The sequence below is a fragment of the Dipodomys merriami genome, unplaced genomic scaffold (genome assembly GCF_024711535.1).
Source record: "Dipodomys merriami isolate MVZ:Mamm:240054 unplaced genomic scaffold, mDipMer1.0.p SCAF_2, whole genome shotgun sequence".
In the NCBI taxonomy this organism is placed as follows: domain Eukaryota; kingdom Metazoa; phylum Chordata; class Mammalia; order Rodentia; family Heteromyidae; genus Dipodomys; species Dipodomys merriami.
The window spans coordinates 79469050-79491954 of NW_027203381.1; the positions used below are offsets into that span (position 1 = coordinate 79469050).

At 43.8% G+C, this 22905-nt stretch overlaps 2 protein-coding genes across 7 annotated transcripts in view; one reads left to right on the top strand and one right to left on the bottom strand.

Moving 5' to 3' along the window:
• Nucleotides 1-6364, top strand: part of Ccdc191 (coiled-coil domain containing 191) — a 65435-nt gene extending 59071 nt beyond the window's left edge. For 3 of the 4 annotated variants that reach the window (XM_070030200.1, XM_070030198.1, XM_070030199.1), the window contains 2 exons: nucleotides 501-646; nucleotides 4477-5703. In XM_070030200.1, the coding sequence (XP_069886301.1) occupies nucleotides 501-646; nucleotides 4477-4621 (291 nt within the window). In that variant the 3' untranslated portion in view covers nucleotides 4622-5703. Of the gene's footprint in view, nucleotides 1-500; nucleotides 647-4476; nucleotides 5704-5730 lie in introns of those variants that run through there. The other variant, XR_011373545.1, reaches the window with a different exon arrangement.
• A 3639-nt stretch (nucleotides 6365-10003) lies between these two features.
• Zdhhc23 (zinc finger DHHC-type palmitoyltransferase 23) lies at nucleotides 10004-22228 on the bottom strand. Of its 3 annotated transcripts, none has more exons than XM_070030203.1 (5): nucleotides 22117-22228; nucleotides 21315-21588; nucleotides 15346-16056; nucleotides 12616-12774; nucleotides 10004-10504 (listed from the first exon to the last, which is right to left on the bottom strand). In XM_070030203.1, the coding sequence occupies exons 2-5, from the start codon at nucleotides 21455-21457 to the stop codon at nucleotides 10237-10239; spliced, it is 1281 nt and encodes a 426-aa protein (XP_069886304.1). In that variant the 5' UTR covers nucleotides 21458-21588; nucleotides 22117-22228; the 3' UTR covers nucleotides 10004-10236. The 3 variants fall into 3 exon arrangements, with proteins under 3 accessions (XP_069886304.1, XP_069886302.1, XP_069886303.1); XM_070030201.1 differs by having other exon boundaries at nucleotides 12616-12783; XM_070030202.1 differs by lacking the exon at nucleotides 22117-22228 and adding an exon at nucleotides 21713-21783 and having other exon boundaries at nucleotides 12616-12783.
• Nucleotides 22229-22905: the final 677 nt, after the last annotated feature.

Sequence of the window (22905 nt, forward strand, 5' to 3'; positions counted from 1 at the left end):
GGCTACAGAGCAGAGCCCTTAACATACTCTCCACTGCTCAGTCTTCCAGAAGAAAACTGAATGGGCTCATGAATTCGTGGTCATTATGCTTTTTGAATTCAAATGAAGTCAAATGAATTTAAATGTGTCAAATCCATTTCTGTTAACAAAAAAGTGCACATCTCTTTCACATCAAGTGTATGTATACAAACTATAATGTGCCCTTACGTCAAGTTGTTTTTATAACGACTCTTGTTTATGTTTCATAGTACTCATGTGATTAGAAACCTACCCCTTCAGTCTTATTCCTGGTCTCTTCCTCTGGCTCTGTTATTTTTCTCATACATTACACAGAATGTTATATTGGCTACTGTGTTGTCTTCTTTGTGTCTCTGGTGTTCTTCATTCCTTTCTTTTGTGTGTTTCTGCTTTAGTCTTCTCTTATTTGGGCTGTTTATTTTCTCTAACCTTTTGTCTTCTAATAGTATTTGTCTCATTTATATTCTGGTCCTTATCCCCAGTATGTCACTGAGCTGGAGGACGAAGTAAGAAAACTTAGTGTGAATTTCCTCCTGAGGAAAATTTTCAGGGCCTGGTTTATGATGATGAGGGAAGCGAAGATCGATTCCCAGAACAAGCACGAGACTGCAGTAGCGCATTATGACAGGTAAGGTTCTGTTCTCGAAGGAAACACACGGACTTCCCAAATGCTCTGCAATATATTCTCCTTTTGGGATGTGTCTACAAAGATGAGGTCAGGCTAGGAGAGCAGGGCCTCACAAGGCAGGGCAGGAGTGTCAGCGTCCCTACCCACCACTTGGCTGAGAGCAACAAAGAAAACACCCTGGGACTCCAGGGTCCCATGTGCAAATTGATGAGGAAGAAGCCTTGCTTCTCCATTTCTCAGGGACTGTGGCAAGAGCGTGGAACTCATGAGCAAGAGTGCTGAAGTCTTCACTATCATGCAGTTCCGTTTTACCATTTATTGTGAAACATAATGCAAATACCGAAAAGCACATTGCCATTATAAATATAGTTTAGTGAATTCCTGTGAAGAAGACACTCTTATCACCACACCTGAGGTCATGGGGTAGAATTTGACTGACCCCGAGTTCCAACCCCAAGTTCCTCCTCCAGGTAAACTGCTCCCGACTTGTACCTTGAACATTTCTTTGCCTTTCTTTTCACTTTTCCTTCCTATGCATGCAGCCTTCAGTGCTGACATTTAGTTTGGCCGTGTTTTGAATATGATTTGTACTGAAACATACTGTATATTAATATTATATCTTATTTAACCCAAGCTCTTTGGGATATAAGTTGTCCACATAAACAAGGATATTTGGTTTTTTTCTAGTAAATATTTTGAATAGAAGTGTTCTGAATGTCATTGTATTCTTCCTTTAAACACATAACACATAATCAATACTTTTTTTTTTTCTTTTTGGCAATGTGGCATTGTTTCTTATTCACTCCCACAAGTTAATTTGGGTGTCATTAGCGTATACATTCAGGTTCTGAGATGTCAGCACTATTGTGCTGTGTAGAAGCACCCCTTCTCTCATTCCCTTTACATTCATTTTAATTGCTTTGTTTCCATTTCTGTGTGTGCTATGTGTATGCGTTTGCATATATATGTATTCTTGGTCTTTGAAATCATTTTCTTACTTTGTTACCTTAGGATGCTCACTCCTAACAAAAACTGCTAATCCTTGTTTAATTTTCAAGTACTGGAAATCAGTGGGCTGAGAACAGATAAACAAGTTGATTATAATTTTGTTGGAATTAAAATAAATATTCAGTAAGTGAGGACTTGCCACTGAATAAAATGCTTCACCTTTAGAGTACAAAGGCTAAGACTCAATATCCACATGACCCTGAACAAATCATCATTTTGAAACCTCCCTGTTCTTCTCCTAAAGAGTGAAGATAACAGCGGAACCTGTCTTTGGGGTTGTTGTGGAACATGACCAAAGTGAATGAATGAACTGTGTGGCCCATCAGAATAGCTACCACATTTTGAATTTAGTCACTGTGAATGTATCACTGTTAAGCATCCTTCTTACTTGTCTTTGTTTTGTGTCTCTGCCATTGTACCCAGGCTGAGATTCACTTGGGGCTTTCACACAAACCATCTCATCTGACCACAGTCACCAGGGATGGGGCAGATGCCATGATTTCTATTTTCAGGGAAAGAAACAAGATGTAGGCAGGTAGGCAAATTACCTCGTGTACAGGTAACTCATGACAACTCCCTGGACTCCATCCCAGGTTTTCTCACTCCAAATCATCCTCCTCTTCATATATCAGTTAATTTTCCTAATTCACCATCTTTTATAATCTATTAAAACCTAGTAGCGAGACAATAGAATCACTAAGAAATAAATTCTCAGCCATGATCTACTTTATAAAAAACATTTCTCTGAGTTTATCTCTTCCCACTCAGTCCCTTGCTCATGTATTCCTGCCCTTAGGCCGCCTATTCTGTTCCTCAGACACTCACAGCTCCCTTCAGCTTCAGGGTATTTGCATGGCCTGATCCTTTACCTTCCAATTCTATTATATGTCACCTACCTACCTGACCAGCCCACTTCTATCACAGTCTACCCCTCCACCTTTCCTATTTCAGTAGAATAGAAGGGCCTAAAAGTAGAAGCTGGAAGAATGGAATGTGACTAGCAGAAAGAAGATATGACTAGCAGGCAAGAATTCCACAGGGGCAAGCACTGGGCATGAGCCCTTGAGAGTAAAACTAGAAGTTGCAAATGGTAGATTGATGGATAAAAATTGAAAGCAATGAAGCAGTTCTGTTCCTTGGAGGCTCTTATTAAAAGTAGTGTTCCCACCCACAGAAATCAACAGTATACAAAACATCAACTAAGGGCTGGGAAGGTGGCTCAGTGGTAGAGCGCTTGCCTTGCATGCCTGAGGCCCTGGGTTCGATTCCTCAGCACCACATAAGCAAAAAGAAAAAAGCTGGAAGTGGCGCTGTGGCTCAAGCGGTAGAGTGCTAGCCTTGAGCTGAAGAGCTGAGGGACAGCGCCCAGGCCCAGAGTTCAGGCCCCACGACCGGACGCCCAAAAAAAAAAAAAAATTAACTAACCAACAACCATAAAAGTGGAGCACTGAAATATATTCCAGTGCTTTGTTAGCTAGTTAAGAGGCCATAACAATCCCATGTGAAAATAGATTTAACTACTTGGTGCTATTTGTTCTCTTTTTGTGGGAGACAGAATGCTGAGGTTTGAATTCAAGATTTTGTGCTTTGCTAGTGGGCTGCTCTCCTGCTGAGACACACCTCCACCCCTTTTTTGCATTGGATGTTTTTGAGATAAGTCTTACCGCAGTCCCCCCATTTATGTGTCTAAGGAAGTACATGATAATGACATACTTCCATATCCAGTTATTGGTCAAGAAGGGGGTCTCACAAACTTTTTCTCCTAGGCTAGCCTCAAACTCTGGTTCTCTTTATCTCAGCCCCCCCAAAAGGATGTGATTACAGGTGTGAGCCATTAACGTCCAACTTTTCTTTCAACAACTTAATTCTGCTTATGATCTCTCTCTTTCTCTTTCTCTCTCTCTCTCTCTCTCACACACACACACACACATATACACATACACACACACACACACAGTTACTACTTTGCCTACTCAAGATGTGCTGTCTTCTGGGAAAGTCTTCCTTTGTGTGACTGAAATATTTCCTATCCTCCAAAAGCCCAGGACACTTGTCACTTTCAGCCCAGGGTGCCACTTGTGTTTCTCTCCTCTGCTGTCCCTCCTCCCTGTAGTGGAGCCCTTGTTCAGTTGAACTGCCTCCTTGAGAGACCACATGGCTCATCTCAACATCCCTAGTGTCCATGGAAGTGGGCACTAATCCATTGCTAAAGGCCATGGGCGCTTCCCTGAGACAGTAGAGCCCCCCGACTTCCACAGGGTCCTCTCTCTGTGTTGACACAACACCATGTTAGGGAATTTTTTTCTCACTTGCAATTCCAGACCGGTTGTTGTTGTTGGAGGTTACAGCCAGCTTTTAAAATAGATCTAAGCCCTGGAGCCTCAATGCCTCCAAGTCATGCTCAACTTGTGATTTTCCAGCATCTTTCCTTGGGGGTGGTGGCTGCCTCCATCCTTGAAAGAACCACGGGTTCTGACTTTAGGTATTGTTTGGAGCCCATGATCAGATCCACAGTGGAGTGTCTCACAGCTTGCATTATTATCTGCAGAGGGTCTACTGCTCCAGTGTCACCGCCTCACCAAAGTCTTCCCTGACCACCCAGTCACAAGTATAAATAGCCTCCTCAGTCATCCCCTTCCAGAACTTGGAACTCTGCATCCCATCTCTCACTGTCTGAATGTCTTGTGACTTCAAGACTTTGTACCTGTTTTATTCACCTTAGAATTATTTAAAAAGTTTTAAATGTCTTCTAGCTGGGAAGTCAGCTCTTCCTTAGTACTGTACTTTTTCTCACCCAAACCCCCGTCCCTTTATTTTTAAAGGAAGATTCTCAGCAACACATTTCAGAAATGGAAAGAGTTCAGAAAATTTATGAAAGAGGAAAGAGTTAAAGAAGAAAGGCGAAAGCAGCTCCGCAGGAAGGTTGCTGAAATCCTTCCAGATTTCCAGATGCTGGCACCATCATAACGGGAGCTTGTACCAGCAGTCCAGTGCTCGGCCCTTGAATCAGATGGTTTTGGTGAGCCTTTAAATGGACCGTATTGCTCAAAATGGACGATCTTGATTGGTCCAGAATGAGCACCAATTGTTGTCTCCATCCACATACCCACATTCATACCTATATCTGGTCCTTTTTCTGAGGCACTTCTTGGACCAGAATGTATATTGACAATTTATACTCCCTTCTCTGATTTCTCATAGCTTTCTAGTCATTCACTATATAGCATTTAGCACAGTGGGATCATGCAAAGGAATGTTCTAGAGCACTGCTGTTCAAATATGTCCTATATATTTTTAGTGAAGTAAACTTTAAAAAAGGACAAGTGTTGGGTCTTGCTTTGTGAAGGAAAGTATGTCCTTATGGCTTCATGTGAATTCTGGGGAAGTGTAATTTTAAGTAGAATTAGCAGTGAGTACTGGTGCTGGTGGTCCGTGTTCTCAAACCTCGATGGCAGTCACAAACACTGCCAGGCCATCCCTTTTGACCAGCTCTGATGGCAAAACACCTATCAAAAGCTACTCTAGACACTCTACTCAGGGCCAGCAGCTTGATTTCAGAAAACTAGGGCACCAAAGACACTGTACCTTGCTAAGCATGGAGGAAATTCTGCAAGCTAATAATAACTCTTATCAAAGACAACTCAGCAACTCATTAAAATGTTCCTGTTCCCAACTATAACTTTTAAATAATCCACTTGATTTGTCTTGGAGTCCCTAACTCAGGTTGATCTAGATATTGAAATACTGACCTTGAATTCAAAGAGGGTTTTTTTTTTAATCCTTAAAATGCTAAAGACATTGTTACCTGATAGGAAAATCATTTTTATTACAAAATGCAACAATTCAAATAGTCTACACACACATTGTATAAGAAACACCCTTTCTGTGCTGAGATAACTGCTTTTAAGTTGATAGAGGAAATTTGACTGGCAAAATTAAAATTCTGTGGTTCTTGAAGTGAATGTGCTTGATCCTGACTCGTACTTCCTAGAAGGGATTTTTTCCTTAGGTAAATACGTCAGGGGCCTAAATAAATGCCAGAAACTTTACATTTTCTTTCTTTGTTTCCCTTCAAGCATCAAACTAGAAATTGAATCTTGCACAGTCCATATTTCGAATGGGCCATCAAGGCAGCCAGTTTTTACCTACAAACGTGATCAAAGGAAATAATTTTGAAGCTCCCTCTCTCACTGAACTGGTGTGAAGCCATGGTGTGAAATGTGACTGCTATCATAATGCTGGGAGAGGCGGAATCCTGATCTACAAAACCAGGAAAATAGCCACTAGGTGTAAGGCCAGGCCAGCTACACAGCCAAGCATGTCAGGGCAGGCGTTGTCTTACAGCAAGAGATTTTAGAAGTGGCAACAAGAAACAATGCTTTTCCTCAAATAAAGCACTTTATTTTCCATTTAAACGGTTCAGTCACAGTACATTATTTTACACAAATGGCAGTAATTGGTAAAATCTCCATTTAAAAGGCCTTGTGTCTGAGGTGGTTAAGAGGCTGTGAATACAAGTATAAAAACAGTGCAAAATGTCTAGCCCACAGCCTCCAGCTTGGCTTCCGACACTGTCTGTAATGTTGGTGGGCCAGTTCAAATATTGAATGTGATATTAGGTAAACATTCCTGTGTTTCCTTTAATCCAACATCAGACCCAGAAATGGAATCAAATGAAAGGATACCACACCCCAACAACTTAACCATCAAATCACCTAAACCACGCGGATCACTAGCTGACCTCACCACAGTCTGACATGGAATCTCGCTAGCGACCCCACCTGAAGAAATAACAGATTCAAGTCAAAACTAGCTCTCATTCTGCAGCTTTCCAACAGACTGGCTCTGATTTTAAAGCCTTGTCTTTTAAATATGAAAGTGTCTTTAAGGAGGCTAAGTCACAAGCTTTAACTCAAGAGATGGTCAAAGCCTAGAAGAAACTGGTCAACTGGTCTCTTGGAGCCATCCGGGTTTGGGCCTGCTGCTGCTCCTATAAGAAAACACTTTGTGCTAGCTTAAGTCTAGATAACTGTTAGCAAGGATTAAATTTAGCTGATGCTGAAAAAAAAACGTTTACTTCGATCACAGGCAACAATCCACAAGAACATACTGAATTTTTTTCGGTATGAAGTTCCACACAGCATTTGCTCTCCCCTGCACCGCCTTCACAGTGTTTAATGTAAGACGGCACACTTGTCAAGCTGCTGCTGAGAAGCCAGATGCCAGACAGGTGCCTCCCGCAGAAGTGTCTTATCATCCATTGCTTGTTTGAGAAAATTCTCCTCTTCAAAATGCAGGGTACCAAAATATGGCTCCAAGGAAGTTAAGTCATACAAACCTACTCATCCAGTTTGAAGGGACTCAAATTTCACAGATACTAAACAGGTTGGAACAGCGCTTCTAGATGGTATATTTTTGCTTCTGTTAGTTGAGCTTCATAATGTCTTAACCAAAGGAAGGAAGTCTGTTAAGCATATGATCAGTATTATGTAGAATCTTACTGGCATTGTGTTCTCTGGCAGTAGAAGAGAAAATTGTCTTTTACTAAAAATATTAGCAGTACCAAGGACCATTGCATAAGAGAACGTGTACCACAGTCTTTCTTCTAGGCAGGAAGTACAATGGAAGACAACAAGAAAACCCTAGTTACCAAAGAAGAGCTAAGAGTTAAACACAGATGTGTATCTGAAGTGAAACAAGCAGCATGTTGTCACAGAAACACATAGAAAGGCTTCGCTTTGGCAGCAGAGTAACCTACCAGTGGTGTGGTCAAGCCTGCTCATGTCAGGAGCGCCCAGCTAGGACTACAGAGAGCTTCAAAAGTATCCTCAGAAAAGTCCCCGATATTGAAATACGTTTCCCTTTCATGTAATCCTGATCCTTACATTTGTCTCCCTGTACTTGCCCAGCAAAATGAAACAATGAGTCGTCATAATGTAAATGGTCAGGACATAATGGGATCAACTGTTAAGCTCCATTTCCAGTGTGCTTCTCAATGGAGGCTGAAAATGTGGGGTGAGACAGGGATCTGCTTGTTTGGAATCAATGGGGAGGGAGGGTGTCTTGCTCCCATGACCCAGAGACTGGTTTACAAACCTCAGAGCAATTTCCACTTCTACCACCCATGTTTCTCAGGGACAGCCCATTCACAGAGGCCTGGTTCCCTCAACGTCTCCCAAGTCATGTCTTCTGCCCTCTGGAGAACCGAGGCCTATAACAAAATCTCTCAAGTAATTTCAGATCATAAAAAGTCGAGGAGGGTACACCCAGGATGCCTTCCAGGAACACTGCTCAAAGACAGCCTAGCCTCGTGTCTGCTGCTCCCTTAGGTGCAAACACTTCAGAAGGCTGGTATCCCCACAACACCAAACACTCTTTTGTTACAGGTTTGAGCTTCCTTCTGTAAAGTGACAATCAAGGTCTCAATTACCATTGGACTGTCTGTCCCTCCCCAAGTGAGGAAAACTTGAATAGCCTCATCCAAGTGACTGCGGAATTGTCTGGTGATCGTTCCAAGTGCTCACCAGTGACTATGGGCTTCCTGTACTCTGCATCTTCGCCACATCACACTTGGATTGTTAAAGATTTGACAAGCTGTAATTACAGACTACACTAGTGTTTCTATGAGTTTTATTATCAATTGCTAGATAAGAGTTGGTTCTACAGCTGGCATTCTAGAGACATGAACACTACCAATTTCTGCCCACATACACTATCCTTGATATTATTACTACCATTCTTATCTAAAGCCTACAGCAGCAGAGATTAGTTATAGCAGAGCCAGCTTTAATTCTAATGACTATCTGACTTTGGTCCAGGGAGAAAGGGCATCACTGCAGAAACCACAGCGTCTGTCGACATCCAGGCTTGTTCTTGGGTTCATCCCAATGGAATATGAAGCCTATCATTTATTAAACAATCCCCCTCTGAAGACAGCAATGACAAGCTCAACGAAAACATGGCAACTGTCTTGAGGACAGACAGGATTAATGGCACCTGCAAGTGACGGTAGCTGCCAAAGGCAGAGATGAAGGAAGTAGTAGTATTTCTACAACATTTGTAAATATATTGCCAAAGCAACAAGCACAGAATGATGGAAAAAGCTACCAATATTTCCCCTATATTAAGATACATTTAAGGACTCATGAATTATCTTTGGAATATCAAGGCAGTATGTGTATAACACCAAACATTTCCAGATGATGTTTTCCCCATCTCAACCACCTCCATCATGGTTCTATGGTAGAATGACACATTCTACAGAAGTATTTAGTCTTTCATATTGTTCGGTTTTGATATGTGTTGAAGGAGCAACATTGTATTTGGGGGAGAGCAAAAGGAGAACAGTAATTACTAGGAATGATGTATATACTGTTTTTTTTTTTCTGCCCTAGTGAGATACATGTATGTCGGAAGGGTGAATGAGAAGAAATGTGCACGATAGTTGGGAGGAATCAGTCAGTTCCTCATAGAAACTTCATGCCAGAATCATGTGAATTGCACACACTGAGTTCTGCAAAGCTGACATAATTTGAAATACTTATAGGAACAATTAAAAGATCAAGCCCTTGATATTAATCAACCTTCCTAACCAGGAAAGAGAGTTAAAGTGTCCTCAAACGAAATGTCTGTTCCTCTTCCAGACACTGCCACAAGTGTGCTAGCACCTTACCAGGTGAAACATGGAAAGAAATGAAAAAAAAAAAAACAACAACAACAAAACCCAGTGACTACTGGAGTTAGGCACAGAAAAAACAAAAACACATAAAAAGTAATAGAATTCATTAAACTCACAATCACTATGTATTACACTAATAATGTTATCATTACTATCAATTGTCTTCTGAAGATCAGGTGATTAGCATCAATCCATCTAGTCGTCACCTCCTCCCTGTGTAAGTAGTTAATGAAGAAATTCCCATAACTGTACAACATGGCATAGGCTGAACATCGATTATCGTAATGATATGGGCTAGAATATCCTGACCTACAGCATTTTTCTTCAGTCTTAGGATTTTCCTAAGAATACTTTATGCCTCTGGGTACTTGGTTTGCTTTGCGGTACTTCGCACATCCTTCATTTGACCATCATGCAACCCTTCCCGCGGCTCTGTGAGGTCGCCAGGGAAGGCAGCAGTACCCACATAACAGAGGAACCTGAGACTCGGGAAAGTGACTCCACCAAGGGGTCACATGGCTATTAAGAATTGAAAGAGGGACTAGAAACTATCCTAATCCAAAACTCTTTCCCCCATATGAATGGGCAGGAATTGCTTCTATCAATTCGTGCATTAGCAATCCACGTCCTTTTCAACTTCCCATGGCTAAGAGTCAATAAAAGTGCCTGGAGAAGGAATGGCTCCAATTTTACTGCTTCATTATAAAAATCTTGTGGAAGTTACAAAGTCAGAAAAATTGAACTTCTCTCCAGTCTGGTCTTCCATACCTGAGCATGGCCCAATAATGCCTGTACGAAATGGGGGGTGTGGAGGAGGGGAAGGAACACACGCCCTGCGTAGACACGAGTATACAATGGATAGGAACAGAGGGAAGAGCTACCCCTCAGAGCCACAGAAGGCACTTCAGACAATGTCCTCAGCAGGGTGGGGGAACGAGTGTGTGCCCAGGGTGGAGAACTGGTGCCAGTTCCGCAGGAAGCCCCTGTTGTACTGGCCTGTGTCCACAATGAGCCCACAGAGACGGCGGCGCCCGGTCTTCTGCCGGAGGGCCTGCTGGACTTCCCTCTCGGTCACATTGTAGCTGATGTTGATCAGCTGGATCAGGAAGATGTAGGCCATGCCTGCTGTGATGATCACACAGTACCACACACAGGTGAAGGACAGAGCTGAACTGGAAGGAAAGAAAGGCCAGTCAGGAATGCTGCCATCTGTGTCACGTGCAGAAATCACTGCGCATTGTGTGTTGTTGTTGTTTTAACTTATTAAGGACTTGGGCACCTTTAACCTTCCAAACTGGAAGATATCTTAACTCTCTTTAGAATGCCAGTAACCAGCTTAACTTACTAGAACATGTTCTATTTTATTTTTAATTATTGATCCATTTTTTATATTATGTGACAGAATGGTACTTATTTTATATATATATATATATATATATATATAATACATACATACATATATATGTAATTTTTATCTACTATCCTACCCTACAGTGCCTGGCATAATGATGCTCAACATCTGTTTTTGAATGAATAAGTAATTCCTAAATTATATCTAATGTATGAGAAAATGAAGGTGCCAAGAGATTGCTATAAATGTCTTCTCAGAAGCTGCAGATGGGAACCCAAGAACAAGGCTTAAAGTTATTCATCTCTTTTCTTTCTCAGCCTAATGCTGAATGAGCACAAGGAAGAGAACTGCCAATACTCCTAACCCTGAAAGAGCTACAGGAGCCATAACATTTCAAACTTGGCTTCCTGTAAAGACAAATGGAATCATAGAGGGTAAGAAAGCTCCTTTTCAGGCTCCTCATAATGAGACAAAGGAGGGGCTGCAGATCAATCAGTGCACGTGGACTGTGTTCAAGTTAGCTGGAAATAAATTTGCACAGAGCCTGTAAAGCTGAAAGGACCTTAGAGATGATTAAATCCCAAATCCTCACCATAAAGATGAAGTGACATGAATCACACCCCCTGAAGAATACAGACACCTCTGCTTTTAGGACACTGTCACCCACAGTGTTGATCAAGAGTTTCACAACTAATGCTCTCCACAGGTCTAGAAAGGAAAATCACCTGAGGGGGACTAAGCTATTTTAATCATGCCCATAAATGATTCAAACTATGGCAATATGGAGGTCTGCTCCTAGACTAATAAAAACAAATGTCACACCTAGGTAGCAGGTAGAGAGTAGTAATGGTTCTGAAACTGAAGAGTGAACAGAGGAACAGCCCTGAACCGCACATAGCACAAAGCACATCAGAGGAGAAGGAACAGGGGACAGCCTGGAGGCACCCATAGCACCCAGGGGTGGGGTGATGGGCCATCCTGAAGAATGTTTCTGTCACTACATGGAAATCTCTATGAAAATGGTCCCATCTAATAATGCCTAAAGAAGCTTTGCCCTGTCTAGACAGTGCAGAAATTACTAATAAACCTTTTTTCGGGGGGGGGGGGAGAGGTCGTGGGGCCTGAATTCTGGGCCTGGGTGCTGTCCCTCAGCTCTTCAGCTCAAGGCTAGTGCTCTACCACTTGAGCCACAGCGCTCCTTTTGGCTTTTTTTTTTTTTTTTTTTTTTTGCTTATGTGGTATTGAAGAATTGAACGCAGCGCCTCATGCATGCAAGGCAAGCGCTCTAGCACTGAGCCACCTTCCCGGCCGTCATGAACCTCTTGAGAGGTTATTGAAAACAAAGTTTATATAGATGGTAAACCATTCTTGAAAAGGACCTGTTGCTTCCTGAGTAGGAAAGTGAATCACTTGGCTCTAGAAGTCCCTAAGCCTTACCTGTTTGTAAAACACTGGTTTCATACGTGTATGCATGCACGTGTGTGCATGTGCGCACACGCATGTGTACATATTGGTCCTGGAGCTTGAATTCAGGGGCTGGAAGCCGCCCCTATCACTCAACACTAACGCTATACCACTTAAGCCACAACTCCACTTCCAGCTTTTCAATAGTTAAATGGAGATAAGACTCTTGTGGCTTCAAACCTCGCTGCTCAGAGCTCAGCTTTACGGGTACTAGGATTACAGTTACGAACCACCAGTGCTCAGCTTGTTCCTCACTTTCTAAGGGCCAATTTTCTTTTGACACGTCCCCAAAAAAATACACATGACCACTGCACAATTTTGTTGGCATTTTGGAGGATATCCAGCAATTCTCATTCCATGTTCTATGTTTTGACTGAGAACTCCCAACCTTGCCTCAAATAACAACCTGGTAATGGCAGCATTAGTTACCACTTTGCCAAGCCTCTGGACTATGGATCCACATCTCACCTGTAATTTGTGTAAACTCCAGGACAATAGAAGAGAGCTATAAAGACACTTCTATCTCTACAAATGGTGTCCAAGGTCAGCATTATCCCGTATACCGAAGTGAGCAAGAAGATCAAAAGGGCAAGTATAAATGCTTGATGATTCGATTCTCCAACGCAGCTATTTATCCTCAAAACAGCACAAAGGAAAGAAAAACAAACATTTTACAAGGTTCTTTATATAATTCACAAAATAAACAAGGAGGCTTTAAAACAGGGATAGTGTGAATTTTAGTTACTAAAAATGTTCTACTTTAGGGAATTAAAGGCTTTTCTACTGAGACATACTTCTCAAATACTTCTCAGAATATATCTCTGCTCTTCTCAAAGTGGGGATCATTACCATTTAGTTTAAGGACACACTAGGTAAAAAGAACTTTGCTAAAAAAATCAAATTAGATAGACAGAAAAATCATGGTTGGTTTTTTTTTCTGTGTGTGTGTGTGTGTTGGTTTTTTTTCTGTGTGTGTGTGTGTGTGTGTTGGTTTTTTTTCTGTGTGTGTGTGTGTGTGTGTGTGTGTGTGTGTTAAGCATTGAACCCAGGGGCTTGCAAGTGTTAGGCAAGAACTCTATGAGCTCTAACACTGATCAGCCCTGATACCTCTTTTTCTTTTGGCTGAAATTGGGACTCAAAATTTGGTATCTAACTCTTTTACTCATTGGCTGACACTCAACCAACTGAGCCACGCCTCTAACCCAAAAAGGGTTAGTTCTTCTCATTTTTCTACTTCTGAGAACCCTCTTCCTATACATTAATAAAGTCTACTACTAGGTGCAGAAGGGAGTTATCACTGTCATCACCATGCTAAAGAAATACATCAGAGTTGTGAAAACTTTTGAAAGCCAAGAAGTATTGTTACAGGAAAAATCACAGTAACTATATGAGAGCAATAAAAAAGATTCAAAGCTATTAGAAAACAACATGATATACATGTTATTTGTCAGGCAAATATAGTTCTGTGACATCGACAAGTATACAGCAGGACATACGTAGGCTGTGTCTCTTTGCTCCCTGTGCACTCAGGATGCTCTATTGGCCAAAGGCTCCATTGAGGAGGTTGTTAAGCCTTGTGCAAACCAAGGTTTGGAAATGGACCAACTGTCATCTACATGTACACATATGCCATAGATATAAGTGATGAAGACAAGTAAAATATTTGAAAATGAAAATACCCATTTATTCAGTAAAGCTGAGTAACATCTCTCAACATTGTACCTTGTATCTTATGGATCATAGGTGTCTTCATTTGGCCACCTGGAAGGTACAAAAGAAGCCCATCTCTCTGCCAACAACCAATTAATGGGTTATCTGGTAGGAGCTCAATTCCATCATGTTGAGTGGAAAACACTTATAGTTTCAAAAATAATTAATGAAATATACCTATAATGACAAATTAGGTTTAGAATTGGTTGTTGTTGTGCTGTCTTGGGTCTTGAACAAAGGATCCGAGTGCTGTCCCTGAGCTTTTGTTGCTCAAGGCTAGTGCTCTAACCCTTGAAAAATAGCTCTATTTCTGGCTTTTTGGTGGTGAATTGGAGATAAAAATCTTGGAGATAAGAATCTTAGGGACTTTCCTGCTAGCTTTCCTGGGCAAGCTTCAGATCTCAGACTCCTAAGTACTTAGGATTATGGCTGTGAACCGGCACCCAACTAGAGTTTGTTGTTGTTGTTTTTCAACCAACTCTATTACAAAGGATACTATATAATAAATGCAATGCATTCTGACCAATGTTACCTCTTCCATCGTCCTATCCCATCTCTCTAAAGGTGTAGTCCAGGCTGGTCTTGAATTCCTGATTCCCCTGCTCATCCTCCTCCTTGCCACCACAGATTATACTCATAAATTGACCTGTTGAATTGAAATCCATTTGCACAACTTCTTTTTTCTTTCCTGCTTTTCTTTCTTTTTCTTTTTTTTTTTAACCAGTCATGGGGATTGAACTCTGGGCCTGGGTGCTGTCCCTCAGCTCTTCAGCTCAAGGTAAGTGCTCTACTACTTGAGCCATAGCGCTGCTTCTGGTTTTCTGAGTGGTTTATTAGAAATAAGAGTCTCACAGACTTTCCTGCCCGGGCTGGCTTTGAACCGAGATCCTCAGATCTCCGCCTCCTGAGTAGCTAGGATTACAGGCGTGAGCCACTGGCATCCAGCTTTTGTACAACTTCTTAAAGATCATTTTTTTTAAATTAAAGGATACATAAACAATGGGACAAAGAGTGAACTAATTCAGCAGTAATACTCACTAGACACTACGTTGGAAATGAACTATAGAACTTGGGGGGAGAGAGGTTAGGAGGGAAAAAAATGAGAAGGGGCTAATACTGTTCAAAAAGAAATGTACTCATTTTGTAACTGTAAACCCTCTGTGTATCACCTTTACAATAAACATTTTTTTAAAGTTAAAGATAAAACAATAGCTCAAAAGAAAATTGGAAAAAAAAAAACAATAACAAACAGAACCTACACAAGCATTTTTGCTTTTCTCCTTCAGGAAATGACTAAAGGAAGTAAACTTGTGAAATTCAAAAAACTCATGACTAAGTGAGACTATCCTAGCAGCCTCCAAATATCTACAAGGTGTAAATGTGGGAAGGAGAGAAACGTTAGTATAGCACCAAGGAAGATCAAATATGGCTCCAAAGCTGTATGTGAATTTACACTTTCCGGGGGCCTCTAAATTTTTTCCAACATACCAGACACAGTGATGATCCATCCTCCTCACACAGATGCCACAAATGCGGCAATGCCAGGCCCGGGCAGGTCTCACCAGCTGACACTTGGCACACCAGTCCTCTTTCACCTTGGTGGGACTTCCAGCCACCATGCGGGAGGAGACCTTAAGGTCATCCTTCAGCGTGCGATTGTTGAGACTACTAGACACATCTGCTCCGGGGAACCCTTTGGTCTTCTCCTGCCCTTTTTTGTTCAGGCATTCAATTTGGCTACTGCTTAGGGATTTGTCATTGCTTGCTGGATTGTTGAGGTAGCCTGGATTCTTCTTGGCTCTGTACAAGGCTAAGAGTATCAGGAATAACCCGCAGGTAAGAACAGCCAGCTGAGTGGGCCCTACGTGCCCTTTGGGGACCACCTCCCTCAGAAACACATAGTACATGTAGCCCAGTGAGAACAGTCCAAGGCTCAGGAAAAACAGAGTCTGTTCTTTCCTTCTGTGAGTGAGGTAGTAATACCACAGTGCCAGCACAGGAAGGGAGGTCAACACCAGTACTCCCAGCAGGAAATGCCAGGAAGCCACGTGAAGGAAGACAGGCAGAAGGACGAGTGGAGGAATGATGCTAATGTTAACTTTTTTGGCTCCTCTAAGCCAAGGAATTCGGAGGCGATCGGAAATTGTATCCATGATTCTTTCACAAGTCTCTGGCTGCACTGATTTACAAGTAAGCCATCTATTCAAAAAGAGCACAAAGAAAAAGCACTTCATATGGATTTGTTGAATTAAAACCTATAGAACACTGAATACCAAACAGCAGGATAAATAATAAAAGGAACCAAAGGCCAAGCATTTATTTCAATACTACTAAACATGAGCTTTTCAGATTCATGTATCATTTTGAAGAACAGAGACAAGAAGATAATGTTTAGAAAGTTAACAGTTAAGATTAGTCCTTAAACAAATGCATAAGCATGTAATAGGTATACAAATATATTCCATACAAATAATGTCTTGATCTGAATGGATATATGGCCCAAATAATCAAGAAAATCACAATCTAGTCCTGTGACAACATGGGAATTCAGAACATTTTAGGTAAATAAATGACAAAGCAGCAACAAAAAAAGCACTTTTTTTTTCTTTCTTTTTTTTGTGCCAGTCCTGGGGCTTGAATTGAGTGAGGGCTTGGGTGCTGTCCCTGAGCTTTTTTGCTCAATGTTAGTGCTCTACCATTTGAGACACATCTCCACTTCTGGCTTTTTGGTGGCTAACTGGAGGTAAGAGACTCACAGACTTTCTTGCCTGGCTAGTTTTGAACCACCATCCTCAGATCTCAGACTCCTGAGTAACTAGGATAACAGGCATGAGCCACTGGTGCCCAACTTAACTAATTCTTATGCTCAAATGTTACGAAAACTTAGAAGAGGGGGACCACTTCTGGATGAAGTCATTGGGAATTTAGTGGAAAAGTGATATCTGAGTTTTACCATGGTGGTTAGTTAGCATTTATTTCCATAAGAAGAGAGGAAGGGAGAAAGGTGTTAACAGTGAGGGGAAATTAATGCAAGTCTGTTTTGTGTCCAGGAAATAACTAGTCTATAGGCACATGAGTCTGCATAAAAAGGAGACCAGCCAGGTCCCAGTGGTTTACTCCTGGAATCCTAGCTACTCAGGAGGCTGAGATCTAAGAATCACAGTTTGAAGTCGAAGCCAGTCTAGGCAGGATAGTCTGTGAGACTTCCATCTCTACTAAACTACAAAAAGAAACCAGAACTGGAGCTGTGGCTCAAGTGGTAGAGCGCTAGCCTTGTGCAAAAAGGTCAAGGACACTGCCCAGGCCTAGAGTTCAAGATCCATGACTGGCAAAAAAATAAGACCAAACTAGAATGAATCCAGTGACAAATATAGTAAACAGATGATGTTTGCTATTTTTTTTTTTGCAAACCTAGATTATGTTGGAATCAATGCTTGTTTCCTCCAAAGCTCCTGTGCAAACCAAACCCCCAACACATGGAGAGATGGGGTTATCATGCATAGTGGTATACCCTTGTAATCCTAGCTATTTTGTAGACTGAAGCAAATGGATTCCTTGAGCCCAGCAGTTTCAAAACCAAACAGTGCAACATAGTAAGACCCTATGAAAGAGAAGAGACAGACAGAATTACAGAACCTTTAGGAAGTTATCTGCATGATAGCAGAATCATGAATGGGACACCCTCATGAGTTCACTCTTCCCAGCATGGAAAAATGCAGTAAGAAAGTACTAACTATGGGCTGGGAAGTTGGCTCAGTGGTAGAGTGCTTGCCTCGCATGCATGAGGCCCTGGGTTCGATTCCTCAGCACTACATAAGCAGAAAAAAGCCGGAAGTGGCGCTGTAGCTCAAGTGGTAAAGCGCTAGCCTTGAGCTGAAGAGCTGAGGGACAGCGCCCAGGCCCAGAGTTCAGCCCCCAACTGGATCCAAAAAAAAAGAGAAAGTACTAACTATGAAGCATACGACTCAGCTGTGTTCATGTCTCAGTGTTTTGTAGAAAGTAGAACTCAAGAGCAATAGGACTATATATTTGATGGAAGAAATCCCTAAACGAAGTGTCTGCTCTACCAAATGACTTCTCTTGAATACTTATGGTAAAATGTGAGGAGAGAAACGGCTTTAAAGATAGAATGTAGAGCCAGGTGCCAGTGGCTCATGCTTATCATCCTAGCTACTCGGGAGGCTGAGATCTGAGAATGGTGGTGTGAAGCCAGCCTGGGGCAGGAAAATGTGAGACTCATCTCCAATTAGCCACCAAAAAGCCAGAAGTGGAGCTGTGGATCAAGTGGTAGAGAGCTAGCCTTGAGCACAAAAGCTCAAGGTCCTGAGTTCAAACTACAGGACTGACACACACGCGTGCGCACGCATACACACACACACACACACACACACACACACACACACACACACTCACTCACAAAAGGAAGTAGAACTCAAATATTTGGAATGTTCTCGACCTGTCTAGAATACCAAATGAGAAGGTATGTTTGCGAGAGAATATTAAGGCATGAATGAGATCAGTAAGGATATGGGCCCTGTGCTATTCATGTAGACAATAGAAGGTAGGCTTGAAGGCACTTGGAACATTAGGGCTCTATTCCCATCACAAGCAGAAACATCAGGGCCTTGATGGCAAATGCTTTGATAGAAAAGGCCTACCCACACCTATGAGACTTCAAGACTCTCCCTAGTGCCACCTCAAGTCTGTGCCCCATGTTCTGGGTCAGTCTTTATTGATGGTAGCTGTAGGTGTGGCTCCAGTAGCCCAGGTGCAATGAAGGCTGAAGGAGCCTTTGGCCACTCCTCCAAAGGAAATGAGTAGAAAGCTTTGATAGCATCCATACAGTAGGCATGCAGCAGGCAGAGCTTCAGGGACAGAGCTGCCTCCATCTAAATCTCCAAGGATGTCCCAGAGAACCACAAGGCTGAGGTGAAGAACTTCCAGAGGCAAAGCCACTACAGAGAGCCCTCACTAGGGCATTGCCTGGTGGAGCCACAGGGTCGGCACTATGCAGAGAACCCCCACCAGACTATGTAGCAGAGCCAACAGGACACAAGGACTCCAGACTGGTAGAGCCACCAACACATATATGGAACCAGGGATAGCAGAAGAGATGGAGTGTGGACCATGGCCTGGCCAAGTTGTGGGGACTGGAACACTAAGAGCATTTAGGGGTCCAACCATCTGTGTCTGGAAGGTCAGTCAAATATTATCCTCTAGCTTCAAAACTTAAGTGTCATTTGCCCTGCTGACAGCAGTCACTCCTTTCTCCTTTCCTATGTTTCAATTTGGGAATGGAACATCAATTCTATGCATAGCCCACCACTGTATTTTGGAAGCATGCAGCTTGTTATTCAGATTCACAGCTGGGAGAGAACTTGCCTCATAAGTACTTGCGTCGAGTACCTTCTAAGTGGTACTTGAGTCTTATCTATATCTGATTTAGTTCTGATTTTAAGTCCACACCATGGACTTAAAATTTTTGTGTTCACGCTGGAACAAGTAAAAGATGATAGGATGGAATAAACGTATTTTGTAATATAAGTAAATGAATGGGGTAGGGGAGGTATGGGTGGAATATTATGGCCTGAACATTTGTGTCCCACCGAGATAGATGTTGAAATCTAATCCTCAATGCAAGAAGGGATTTTAGGAGCTGATTATGGTCAGGAGGATGCTACTCGTATCCTCATAACAGCAGCCCAAAGGAAGGCATCATCCCTTCCGCAGCAGGGGATATGGAGCTATCTTTGAGGAAAAGGCCCCCACCATATAGTGAATCTGCCAGCAATTTAATCATGAATGTATCTACTTCCAGAACTGTGAGCAATACATTTATATATTTATAAATTCTCCACTCTAACATATTTTGTTATAGCATTCTGAATGGATTGAGTTAGACTAGTGAGGAAAAGTATAAGAAAAATAACTTTGATTTTGGATAATTTTTTTTTTTTTGTCGGTCGTGGGGTTTGAACTCTGGGCCTGGTGCTGTCCCTCAGCTCTTCAGCTCAAGGTGAGTGCTCTACCACCTGAGCCACAGTGCCACTTCTGGTTTTCTGGTGGATTATTGGAGATTAGAGTCTCAGGGGCTGGCTTTGAACAGCTATCCTCAGATCTCAGCCTCCTAAGTAGCTAGGATTACAGGTGTGAGCCTGTAATTATCCAGCACCCAGCTGTGTAATTTCTTAAAGTAGGTCTAGAACTTGAAAGTGAGCGGGAGATGACCTACCCAGCAGCTGGGGCAGTTAAATAGTGGAAGCCTATGTCCAGAGGGACAGGTATAGAGAAAGCAGAGAAGAACTCAATGGACAGACCAGAGCTGAAGGGCTAAGACAAAGAAGAGAACAGAATTAATGGAAAAGCCACAGTCATGATACAAACAGCATCCTTTCTTCCTCCAGTCATTAGCACAAAGTGCTCCATTTTCCCAGAATGGATTTTAGACTAGGTCTAAACACCTATATTTACAGCTACCTGTTTCAAAAAAGACAAAGACTATAGATATTGTCACTGAAGAAATTACAAAGGGTCACAATTTTTAGAAGTCAAGACTATAGTGGCCTCCAAGGAATGTTTTCATGGTTAGATTAATGTACCCGGCTTTAAATCAATGATCTGCAATTGCTATAATGACTTTTAGGAGGAAAAAAAAAAAAGAAGAAAAAAACCGAAGTAATTGTTAGGGGAGAAGCAGGTTTCCTATATCCTTATTCTTCCTACATTTGCTTTTTGTAAGACAATTCTTTAGTATATAATTATTGAGAAAATAGCTAAAAACAGCTATTACTGCTTGATGAAAATTTTTTTCATTGATGTTAAAAATTTTCTTTCTGAGGAGAAATTTCCATCAAGGAGATGGCAAAAGTAAAGACCAAATACAATGTGATGGAACACAACCATGCTTCTGCTCACACTAAAAACGGTTGATAAGGAGGAGGTGCATGCCTCTATCTGATGTCCCCATCAGAAACCAGGGGTGAACCAGGAAAGGAAAACCATCCTCACTCATCGGCCCCAAACCTAGGTTCTCTGTCAACCAGGCCCAAGTATTAAGATTCTAATGAGAGACCAATGAGCATGCAGGAACTTTTGGAACTAGTAAATTCATTTTAAATGCACAGATTCTAATTGCTTCTTTAAAAAAAATATGTCTGACTCACCTCCTATCCCCTTATCTGTTTTCACCATCCCTTTCTCTTTTTAAACGAAAGATGATAATATTCAAGTAAACTGAGCTAGACAGACATTTGTGTATTACTGCGCAATTCTTTATAGAATCCTCACATTTGACATTAAGAAAAAAAAAAACCCTCAATTTTAGATCCTTGGAAATGGAACCCAGAGTCAATGCTCTGATTCTGCCGCGTTCTGAATGGCAAAGCTGAAAGTATGACATGGTAGTTGACAAAAGGACCAACGAAGGTTGGCCTCATCAGTACACACAGCGTCCTTACCTATCACACCCTTCGTCAAGATCTTGGCAATCACACAAACAAGCAGCCACGTGGTTCTTTTCCCCATTTCGATCTATGTATTCGCAGCAGCACAGGGGCTCCAATTCCGGCTCTTCAGTTTTCTTTTTCTTCACTGGCTTCATACCTGACCTTCCGTGTCTTGACTTGCACTCGTCACCATGAGGTGGAAGTAGCCCTCAAGTAGGTAAGGGTGGCGAGAACCAGCTCACATCTTGCAAACACACCACGCTTCCGATGAACGCCAACGCCTTAGCTATCAAAAAGGAGAAGAAAGGGGGGAGGGGAGAAGGGGGTCCCGTTTTCATCAGGCTTTTTCATGGTCAGATTTGGGGGGGAGAGACACCCTCTGGAGCCCCCTCCAGGATGCCGGTCCTCACCCCTATCCATCCAGGGCAGATGCCGTCTGGGCACCAGCCGTTCCCATGGAGACAGCCGCACGCGGTCCAGGACAGCCGGGAGCGGGCGGTGGCGTTCACCTGCGGCTAATGCTGGGCCGAGCAGTCCCCGCTCCGGGGCCGGGAGCTATGGAAACTCGCCCTCGGGGTGCGGGGAGAGGGGAAGCGTGGGCTCCGCTGGCACCGCACCGGAGGACGCGCCCAGCGGGCCCGGGGTGCTGGGGGGGCGGGGAGGGGATGCATGCAGCTCCCGGGCCGCCCCGAGGTCGCCGTCCCGCCGGCGGCCCCGGCTCCGCGTGGGGTGCGCCCGTCCCGCCCCCACTGATCCGGAGGGTGTGGGCGGGCCGCCAGCGCCACCGCACCCCGAGAATGACCTTGGAAGTTACCTGCTCTCCCGACGGAGGCGCGGCCATGGAGTCGGGAGGGACGGCTCCTCCCGAGGCGCAGAAACGTTCCCCCGATCTCCGCTGGAGTCTCGGGGACCCCCTCCCACCCCGCCTTCCCTCGATCGGTGTGGCCACGCCCTCGCCGCGGCCGCCCACCTGTGACCACGGCGGCCGAGCGCCGCGCGCGCCTCCCGGTGCGCTCCCCACCCCGGGCTCGGCGGGCTCGGCGTGGCAGGTCCGCGCGCGCTTCCGGGTGCCCCGCCCCCGGCGCCGGGGATTCCCGCGCCCGCCCCGCCGCCCGCACGTGCGCCGCCCTCCGTCCGGCCCAGCCCGCCGGCCAGGCCCCGCCCTCCCTCCGGTTCCGCCGTCGGTCCGTCCGTCCGGGGCGGTGGGGCGCGCGCCGCACCTCTGCCCGCGCAGTGCCATTCCCCCCCCCACCCCCGTCCTCACTACCCGGCCAGGGCCTGTGGCCGGCGCGTCGGCGGGGCAGCCACAGACACCTTTGGGGTACCCGAGGTGCAGCTGCGGAGCCCGAAACACAGGGAGCCCAGAGACTCCCAACTCGGGGAGGCCGTGGGCCGGCCAGCCTAGTCCACACCAGCAACAGGCTCTGCGGGATGGGGTGGGAGGCGCTCTGCCCCGGTGACCAGCCTCCCCCCCCCCCCCCCCGCTTGCGCTGAGCTTCCCTTCGCCTTGCTGCACCCCGATCTGTGGATGCACCCAACTTGCTCATTCCCGTGAATTCTGTGAGTTCCACGCTGAGCCCCGCCAGTGCTGTTTTTCCAGTAC